We start from the raw sequence: 10,735 nt of genomic DNA, 5'->3' as shown, positions 1-10,735 counted from the left end.
ACACATTCCTGAGCACAGACTCAGACATATTGGTTGGATCGGCGGTGCCACGTAGGTGTGAGGGCAATCTCGGAACCCAGAGACACAATGAAAAGGAAAAACAGCGACCTCTGCTGTTCGTCCTCCTCAGTGTAGACTGAGAGAACGAGAGCAATCCATGGTCTCGAAGGGCGGATCCAAACCCAGGCGCCCGGAGCAGCCGCGTCCTCCGATTGCTACACCAATCTATGTCCCCGCCTCCCCTCCCCCCCCCGGTCTGTGCACGGAGCAGGCTGACGTCACCAAATTTAGAGCGACGCCCCTCTGCACTCTGGTTGGTTAGGAGTTAACAAGGTCCTAAGACCATCGTTCCTGCACCGTTGGCCCAGACTTTTTTCTTTTGAAACAAAAAAAAAAGGCTGGGTTTCCGAGGCTATCCTCAGTGTGACTCTAGGCCAATGCTAACGAAGGACCTGTGCGCAAGGAAACAGGGTTTAAGTCTGCCTTCACCGCTCCACTTCCGGTGGTGAGCTTGCGTTTTCATTCCGACTAGATAACATTTCTACACGGAACACTAACACCACTTCTCCCAGAGAACATGGATGGTTTTGGTTATAAGCCCACTTGTTTCTATGATGAAAGAGTAAGTTCAAATGTGAATATCTTTCCGTGGTTGTCTGCTCCGCGGGCGCTATTGTTAAATTAGTTTCGGTTTAAGTTTCGAGTCGGGAAGGATGACGGACACGTGAATCCAACCCACTACATTTGATTGGATAAAGCGCGGCCTCTGAAGCCACGCCCACTCCCACACAGTGTGTACACGTCCTGACGAACCTTCAAGACAGATTCCAACGCAGTGCAGAATCTGTTCTTGAGAGATTAGTATCTCACTAATGCTTGACTTTCAGTATCACTTTCTTCAGGAAAGAGTAGAATTTGACTGTAGAAGCAACATTGTCAAGTGGTGTAACTGGGTTGTGTCAATGGGTGTAGTATTTCTAATTAGAATATGATATTTTTTTTTATATCTATATATATCTATCTATCTATCTATCTATCTATCTATCTATCTATCTATCTATCTATCTATCTATCTATCTATATCTATCTATATATATATATCTATCTATCTATATCTATATATATCTATCTATATATATCTATCTATATATATATCTATCTATATATATATCTATATATATCTATATATATCTATATATATCTATATATATATAATAGGCCTATTGGTCAGTCCATTCATTCATTCAATGACATTTTGACATTTTAACTGCTGGAATAACATTGTGTGTCATTATGACACTACAATCTCTTAAACAGAACATATACATTTTAAAATATAATATTTTAGACCCTGAAAATATTTTTTACACAGTCCTTCTCAACTAGTGGCCTCAATGCACAATAATGACACTTTGGGGACATTAGGACACTTTGGGGATGTTTTAGGGCCTAAGGGGCCATGTCCACATAGAACGCCTTTAGAGTTGGTAGCGCCAGTCTTCCACGTATTTCTATGCTAAAGCTGACGGCCGGCATTTTTTGGTACAGCACCCTGGGCTCTTCAAGCTGGAAACAGCTCAAACAACGTTTTGAGAGTAACGCTGCTCTTTTGATCCTCCTGATTGTATGTCACAACTGGGTAATTATGTTAGCGCTATGTGGACATGATTTCCACACTGTGTGTGAGTGCTGTGGACATGATACCCACAGTGCTCCTCAGCTCAAAAGGCATTCTCTGTGGACATAGCCCCTTAATGTGCACACTGTTGATTCAAGGCTGATGGATCCACAATGATCCAACAATAATCAGACTGGTTTCCTTTGCATTCCAGATGTTTTCAGAACTCTTGCATCTCTTAACTGGGACAAAGGAACTGGTCTGACAGTTCAGAAACTGGTCTGTTTACTAGTTGTTTTTTATCCTCCTCATGTGCCTGCTGGTGGGCTTTGGACAAAAGCATTAATACAATCACAGGATAAACAATGTGACGCTGTACAGGGACCTACCACGGGTCACAGACAAAGTCAGAGAGAGAGACACTGTGGGAGCCAACTCAGGGCAAAGCCAGGAAAGGCAAGAAGCGCACCCCCTACTTAGATGCACTGCGGTGCGACAGCAGCTAACAACACAGTAGAGCTCAAGATCCTGATGCTAGATAGGAGAGTGTGGAGAGCAGCGATTCAGGAGTCCCGAGTTGATGTTGGCTAGACCGCACTCTGGCATCGCATCGGTGAAGCTTAGGAATCTATTATTTGAGGCTTAATTTGACAAAATAGCTTTGAGGACAACCACAAGGACTTTGGTAATACCCTGTTTAAACAGATGAGAGCGACAATTCTCTTCAAGGCTGTGATTCTAATGTTAAGGGAGAAACCAGTGTGCTCTATTGAGACTATTGTACTGACAATATATGCATCATTGGCAGTTATCTATACAGATATGTGCTAAGACAAAATGCACCCACGGCCATTAAATTAATAGGAAAGAAATGCATTCTGTCCATAAACTATGCAGCAAGTCTGCAACGTGTCTGGACAAAAAAATTACAGGATGTATAAGGCACATTGAGGAGATTTACACATATCTAGACATTACAGGAAGGAGAGTAATGGGAAAGGTAAGATAAAGCGGCTAAACAAAATTCATCATGTCATGACCTAGAATTAAAGTCAATGCTGCAAATAGGATAAAATACAGTTGGTCCATCGATCCACAGGTTATCCTATGAAAATCTTTTCTCTGCCGACAATTATCAAAATATCTCTGTCAGAGCACTGACATGCTTAGTTGACCCTCTTTAGGGCCCAATAGGCTTTAGCAGGGTCAGTTAGGACTTGTGATGACCTTGTTATCCAACTCAGATTTTGGTGCCAATTTTGTCTTATTTAAACAGCTGATAAAAGGTATTCTCAGCAAAACCTAAATTGTGTTGAATTTTGGTAAGAGTGTGAAATTTGAGGCACAGTCACGATTATATGGCTTTTTGCCTTAGGGGTTCTCTGTCGGGGCAGGGTTGAGGCCTTTCTCAGAGTGAGAAGTCTGGAGGTGGCGTGGGGGGATTGGATGGTGGCTCATTGTTACTGTTGAGCCTCCTCCTCTGAACGGGGCTCCACCTCTGCGGGAGCTGCCTCCTCATGCTCTTCCTTTTTGGCTTGCGAGGCCGTCTCCTCATCGCCTCATCTGTTCCTGGCTGTACGGGATCGCTCAGAGTGTCTGACGACTCATCGATGTACGCAAAGTTCTCCCCGAAGAAATCCAAGAGCTGGCAGCTCGGAGATGAAAGAGAAGGAAGAGGAGGAGTCAGAGAAGGAGGCACTTGGGGAGGAGCGGAAGAGGGTAGGAGAGGTGGAGGGGAAGGTGTGTGTCTGTGCACACCTTGTTCCTGTTCCTTTGAGGAAGGAGACACAGGCATCTCCTCTTTTAGATGCATCTCCGTGTGCAAGTCTCCTCCATCTGGCGTGACATATGTATCTGTCTCTGCTGGCTCTGTGCCGCTGTTCTGGAGGCCCCGCTCCATGCTGCTGACTGCCTCACTGGGCTTGAAGATGTGCTGTGCCAAGGAGGAAGCAGAGGAAAAAGAGGAGGATGTGGAGTCATACAGAGACTCGGAGCCAAAGCAAGACCCTTGTGTGGCTGCTTCTGGTGAGTCCAGCTCGCAGGTGGAGCAGGCCACAGGTAGAGAGAGCGAGCGAGCAAACAGCCTGGGAGTGCCAACTCTTGGCACCGTGGCGCCTCCGGTGCCCTTAAGTCTCGGCCTGGCAGTCAATGCACTCTCAGCCAGGGGGTGGACCTCCAGCCGGTTCATGGAGCGTGAGAGGCTGACCCAGCGGTTGGGCAGGTGTCCGTTCTGGGATCCGCTGCGTTCCCGGTATCCCAGAGTTCCTTGGGCTCCCCGGCGGAGGCGGCGACGCTCACTGCGTTTCCAGCGACGGCGCTGCAGGAGGAAGGGGTCATTGAACTCCAAAGGATTGGGAATTCGGAAGTCCATCGACATGTTTTGGATATTCTGGGTCCAGTCTGTTGCATGGGCGGCCAACTCCTCCGCAAACTCCTCCATCTGTGTGGGATGTAGAGAGATAGAGATGGATGGATAGATACTGTACTGTAAGACAGACAGATATATAATATAGGTAGTTACATAGATAGATGTATTGATGTGCTGTATTGTTTTGCTCTGCAGTTAAAATTATGTCTTCGATTGGTGCAGCTTTCTTTTAGGTCATTATTGTCCTTTATCTGTAAATGTGGTGTCTGTCTAACCTCGTTTCCCATGTGAGGAATGATAAGCTGTCAATCAATAGCTAGAAGCTGCATGTACTGTTGCTGGCTGTGGGGTCTCTCTCACCTCAGTGCGGGTCCTCTTGGACAGCACTCTCAGCCAGTTCCCTATCATAGTGAGGATGGAAGCGAAGTAGGACAGACCAAACACTATCCACAACAACACCAAGGGCTTGAAGAGCACATCAGCCTCTCTATCACCAACTGCAGACAGAATCAGTGGATAGACACACTGAATTATTGGAAATAAAGAAACAAAATAAGCATTGTGTACAGCTTGCAGCTTGGTACAACAACCACTGTGTGTGTGTGTGTGTGTGTGTGTGTGTGTGTGTGTGTGTGTGTGTGTGTGTGTGTGTGTGTGTGTGAGAGAGAGAGAGAGAGAGAGAGAGATAGAGAGATAGTGTGCGTGTGCCCTCGCCTGGTACAAAGTCACCAAAGCCGATGGTGGTAAGAGTGATAACAACACAATAGAGCGACTCAAGAAATGTCCAGTCCTCCACTTCATGGAACACCAATGTTGGCACAGCGAGGAAGATTATGCAGCCAATCAGGATGGACAGAACTGCTGAAATCACACGTACCATAGTGGGACTGACCTTGCGTTTCTGAGAGAGAGAGAGAGAGAGAGAGAGAGAGAGACAGAGAGAGGGCGAGAAAACAAAAACAATATTTATTAAAACGAACTCGAGTGAAATGTTTGTTTGTTCATATCAGATAATGTCTTGACAATTCAGGGCATTCCTTAACAAATTAAGCCAGATTTATACTTAGTCATTGATGGTATCATGCTGAGGAAAATATCTGATCTACAAAAAGCAACATATTTTCAACATTGTACTATTGTGTGACAAAAGCAGCATACTTTTTTCAGTTTGAAATACAACTGTTTTGTCGCACAACATGGCCGTTTGACACATTAGCATCAAATAAAAATTAGACTTATTTGAGCAGTGTAAACCCAGCCGAGGTTTGGTTCCTTCCTGGCCGGGACAGACCATTCTCACCAGGAAGATGGTCTCAATTTTGGCCACAGCTCTCCTCAGCACCGTGCCCATGTGGTCGCCCACCCCTGCCAGCAGTATACCAAACATGGGGATGCCCACCAGAGCGTAGCACACACAGAACAGCTGGCCGAACCGCGTACGAGGAGAAAGGTTCCCAAAGCCTGTCAACAGAGAGACAGAGGCCACAGCGACTTTAAACCATTAAGAAATGAATTGATTGATTGGGCGCTCGGGTGGCACAGTGGTAAAGTAGCTGCCCACCACTGGACCAGTCTGGGGGTTCAAATCCACCACGGCGCAGCCGGCTCTGTCGAGTGTCTATAGTCTACACATACTCCTACGGGCGGCATCTGAGTGTTGGGCGGGAGGAGAAGGACGAAGGCTCTACATCCTCCCAGTGCAGGCTTCTCACTGGCAGGTGAGCCAGTAGGATATAACAGCAGTGACAATACACAGAAATATGTGTGGGGAGGAATCAATTGGCATAAATACTAAATTGGGGAGAAAAAATGGTAAATAGCACACAAAAAAAGAAAGAAAGAAATGATTTAATCATAGAAGAAGTTGCTATACATATTATCACTCATACACTCATGTCGTACAATAAATGTGCATTTGCGTGCATAACCTAAAACAAAAACACTTTATTGGTCCACCAAGTCAGTTGCTAACTCATGATTCTATTCCTTGATGACCTCACAAATAAGAGTTTTTCCACTCTAGGAGAAATATGTAGTACAAATTCATCAAATTATTGAAGACTAGTATAGGATAACCTTTTTATTAAACTCTTGTTTAAGTTGAATTTTATTATAATGCGTTACAAGAAGAGGTCGGAGGTCAGTTATTAAGGAGGCCTTCAATTAAAGGTGAATTTCACCGATCATTCAACAGAACGACATCCGGAGACCAGGTGTGTTAAAAAGAAGAATTCATTCATCTAGAAAAGTTCTATTGGAAGGCAGTGGTGTAACGTAACTAAGTACATTAAGTACCGTACTTGTACAAATATTGTACTTTTTACTTTAGTTACTTTGTAGATTTGAATTATTATTACTGAACGTACATTAACCACTTCAGCCCTATTCGAAAACAGCCGATCTACAAGCTCACAAAGCAGCGCAATGCGACACGTTGTGGGCTTGTAGATCTGCTATTTTCAAAAGATTTGAATATGTTTTAGATATATGATACCTTGTGAAACGGGACATTCTGCATAATGAGTACTTTTACTTTTGGTACTTTAAGTATATTTTGATGCCAATACTTTTACTCAAGTAACCGGAACCTTTACTTGTAACAGAGTATTTCTACATTGCAGTATTGATACTTGTACTTAAGTAAAGAAATGTAGTGCTTTTTCCACCACTGTAGGAAGGTGTCATGGAGTTTAAACTGTAATTTAGCCAGGCTCTACCTACCGATGGTTGTGATGATGGTACCACAGAAGAAGAAGGCAGAAACCAGGTCCCACCGACTGGTGAAATTAGCAGGGTCACTGGTGGCATCCAGGCCTGCCCCCACGGCAGACAAGACTTTCTGGAGAGATTAAACGTTACAATCAGAATGTATATGCAGGGGTTGGGAGTACGCTTTCTTGAGCTTGTTGATCAGCAATTCTTTTTTGACAAATTAGGATTGCCAGGATTACAGTGGTTAACATAATGCTTCTAATCAAATGCATGTATTTAATTCCCCAAACTGGGTCATGCCCTTGTAGGCTTCATATTGTGCAGACTTCTACGGCAGTGGTTCTCAAACCTTTTAATTTCAAGGACCCCAATAACTCTGAGATTATACAAATGGAACCTCATTGATCCATAAGGTTCCATTTGTACACTCTCAGAGTTACAGACCTGTACGGGTCCATTTAGAACCCCCCCAAGGAATCCTGAGGGTCCATGGACCCAACTTTGAGAACCACTGTTCTACAGTATATTCACGAGAAGTTGGGAGTATGGCTACTTGGTCTGTGCGTCTGTTCATACACTCCATACCCTTATGAAACTGTTGAATTCCTGCTCACTGACACAAGAATGGTTCTGGCGGAAGACGACCATGGCGTGATGCAGCTCCTTGTAGGCCGCATCCTCCTGAGGGGCCTCCAGGGTGCGGAAAACCAGTGCTCCCATGGCCAGATACAGCACGACCCCTGAGAGCAGGGCCACCAGGGCGGAGCACCGCATTTTCTCCCCGACGGCCCCCTGGGGGGGCGGGGTTATGGGTTACGGCTCAGGGGCCAGGGTCTGCAAACGCCGGCAGTCAGGATACTCTGGGACACAGCTGACCATAAACAGGAAGTTCCTTTAGAAATGTGTCTGCGTATGTGTGTGTATTAGCAAATGTGTAAACGACCAATCAAAGTTGTTTCCGGGAAAAGGGTGACTGGCATTAACAAACTTTGTCCTGCGTAACAGATGTTCAGTTGTGTTAAACAAAAGCAGAAAGGTGGGAACTGACAGGAAAGCAAGAGTTTAAAAAAGAATTACGTGGAAAAAGTTGGCAATCGCTACAGCTCTCCGACGAAAACATGCATGGTGCACAGAAATGCCATGTGCCCGCTACCCATTGTATAGCAGTCTGGACAGAGCATGGTGTTCTCAACCCTAGAGCTAGGGGTTTCCCATTCAGGCAATGTTGAAAACATTTGCATTTATGGTACTTTATAAGATGCCATAAGCAAATTTGTGTAACTTATTATCAAACAAATATAATAATAATCTGATAGTTGAGACTTTAATATATTGTAGATCATACTGTACCTTTAAGACACTGATCTCATCCCATGTTTAAACGCCCCAAATCAGGTGATGGATAAATCCGTCAATTGTTTTCGGTCTCCTCCTGCTGTGAGAGGGAAACACTTTTCCAGCTTGCACTCTCTTTTTTTAACGTAGGTTTTCTGGGTGGACCACAGGATCGTGGGACTTCTTGATCCTTTGAATTCCAATTCAATTCAATAAGCTTTATTAGTACAATGAGGCCATTCTTACGTTAGCATAACACATGACCAACACATCTCAAGGAAAAAAGAAAAAAAGAAAGCCAAACATGAACACAAATACAAATGATACAAATGAAACAAACACTACCTAAATTATAATATAATAATATTTGAGAACAAAATAATCTTAACTTGGCTCATCATGGTTTCTCTCTCTCTGGCTACGGGGCATTATGAATGTTCACATGGAGGACTTTGTCATAATAAACCAATGAGAGGCTGACATACAACAGGCTCCCGGGATATAAAGCTGCCCTGCCAGCGCCCCCCTGGCCTTCCAAACGATTAGCCTCTGCCAAGCCTCCAAACATACATCTTGACGTTAATTGAAAATATATTTATCGCTTAACTTCCATCTCGGTTTAACTTTTAAATGTTTTCTTTGAACAGTGTTTGCCTTTGAGATAGACACGCAGACTCAAGGGAGCAGTGCTTTGGACCGAACCAATCAAGAAGGGGATTTAGGGAGCTTCTGCTATTGGTCAGCTGGCCCCTGTGTTGCAGAAGAACACTGACAATGTCCTGAGATTTCCCAGAGTCCAGGAGACTGTTAGCATTCTGTTCTAATGGACTGCTGGCTTCAGTTTGTATGGAGAGTCTCATTCTCTCCACCCAGCTTCTATGCTGCGAGGCATTATTAGTTATCATTGTCTAAACCTTCCCTGGCATATTTTGATATTTTGCTGATATGAGTGAGAGGATTTAAAAAAAACAGAATTGTACTGTAGTTGATGGTGCCCTTAACTAATCTTAAGCTAAATAGTGTGACGGGTGGAGTAATAAATCATAAGGTTTCCAAAGAATTGTTGGACAAGGAGCACAGGCCTGAGACAGGATCAATGTGACACTCCAGGCCATCGACACAATTGCATATAAGGCAGGTGTGTTTGACAAATCTTAAGCGCTCTTGTAGTCTGAAGTTTGGTGCAGACTTCGACAAAGAATGGTAACATAATAAATGGAATGAAATTCAGTAAGTTAGCTCCATTTAGTGTCAACAGTTACTCGGTCAACTCTGTTATGCACAAGTTTGTGAAAATCACTGTCTGCCATAGGAACAAGACAAAATAATATACTAAATCTGTGATGCCATTGTGCTGTTGAAGGTAACTCCAGATGTATTTGAAGAGCAAAGTAACATTCTGTGGACAAGGATATTATACATGTTCAGAATGTGTAGCTCTATAAAATAAACCTAAATAGGATGTAAAAACGTTAAAAAAACGTCTTAACATCACTGATTACCATCTTGCCTCTAGTTTCATGCTCTTGAGTGAAAATGATGTTCAAAAGTAATAATTGGACTTTATCAGGGAACAGAAATACCATATTATAAAAAGTATGGGTCTTCTATAAGCTATCACACTTCACAGACGTCACAGAAGCACAGTGAGGACAGACATTATCTATCATTATTAACTGTGACCCATCATAATTCCAGTCTAAATCATGGTTATTCTCCAAATTCCATGAAGGAATGCACTTAAATTACTGTGTGAGCTACAGTGTCTGAAGAGATGTGACATGGGTATTCATTTCTTTGAGCAGGGAATTGATGGTCTGTTCAAGCCTGCACTTTTCTAAGCAAAATTGGGATTATATTAAGCTGTCTGAAATCCATGTGACTCAAGTTGGGCTCTATGATGTAAAAATATACATACTTAAACATATATATATATATATAAATTGAAAAATGACCTGTTAGTCACATCTGCCTTGTGGGCCCTCTGTGACCTAACTCTATACCGAGCATAAGTGTAAAATAATTTAGATAAGAATCATCATTTCCTGCTAGATGAAGGCTTTGCTAACTCAAATACCCTCCCCTTGAAAATAAATGGATTTCTTTCATGCCTTACCGTTAATATGGAGAAACGGTGCTATCCAAAACAATGTTCCAAGCAGCGTGGACGATTGCCTCCCCATTCAACTTGCACCGAGGAGCAGTGTATTAGTGTTCCCTTGTGTGCGCGTTCTGTGTATGTGCATGTTTGGTCCTTGGAAGGTGTTTCCCCATTCTCAGGACTCTACATCACTGTCAGAGGAGATTGCAGGAGGAGGGGAAGAAAAGGACAAGGCACAGGCGCGAGTGTGCGCGCGTATGTGAGGCATACACTATATTATCCCACAGTGGGCTGTGACAAAGTGCAGTCATTGAAGAGGAAGAGCAGAAGGCCCAATGTTTCCTGAACTGGATGTGGGGGGGCTTAGTCTTCTAAATCCTGCCGTTCCAAACGCAGGCTTTTTGGGAAGCACCGGGGCCATTTGTTACCTCAGAGTCCGAGTTATGTTCCAAACCATATTTCTTTCTTTCAACGATAAAGTGCCATAAGAAATATAGCAGGCACTCAGGGTGGGAGATTTTAAGTCCTCTACTCCTTTCTCAATTCCAAGACTGGTAATCTCAAACATGATTCACACTGAGGATGGCCTGTGGGACGAAAC

At 43.7% G+C, this 10,735-nt stretch overlaps 1 protein-coding gene across 1 annotated transcript; it reads right to left on the bottom strand.

Moving 5' to 3' along the window:
* Nucleotides 1–1,231: 1,231 nt before the first annotated feature.
* On the bottom strand, nt 1,232–10,394 carry kcnk4a (potassium channel, subfamily K, member 4a). Its single transcript, XM_084041708.1, has 8 exons — nt 10,150–10,394; nt 8,049–8,223; nt 7,284–7,569; nt 6,708–6,825; nt 5,287–5,447; nt 4,708–4,887; nt 4,347–4,511; nt 1,232–4,058 (listed from the first exon to the last, which is right to left on the bottom strand). Exons 3-8 carry the CDS (start codon nt 7,470–7,472, stop codon nt 3,027–3,029), a joined length of 1,845 nt encoding a protein of 614 aa, XP_083897834.1. The 5' UTR covers nt 7,473–7,569; nt 8,049–8,223; nt 10,150–10,394; the 3' UTR covers nt 1,232–3,026.
* Between the last annotated feature and the right edge of the window lie 341 nt (nt 10,395–10,735).

This window comes from Gymnoscopelus microlampas, assembly GCF_963454915.1.
Source record: "Gymnoscopelus microlampas genome assembly, chromosome: 18".
Lineage (NCBI taxonomy): Eukaryota > Metazoa > Chordata > Actinopteri > Myctophiformes > Myctophidae > Gymnoscopelus > Gymnoscopelus microlampas.
The sequence above is the reverse complement of the archived record's forward strand: the minus strand, read 5'-3'. Positions and strand labels throughout refer to the sequence as shown.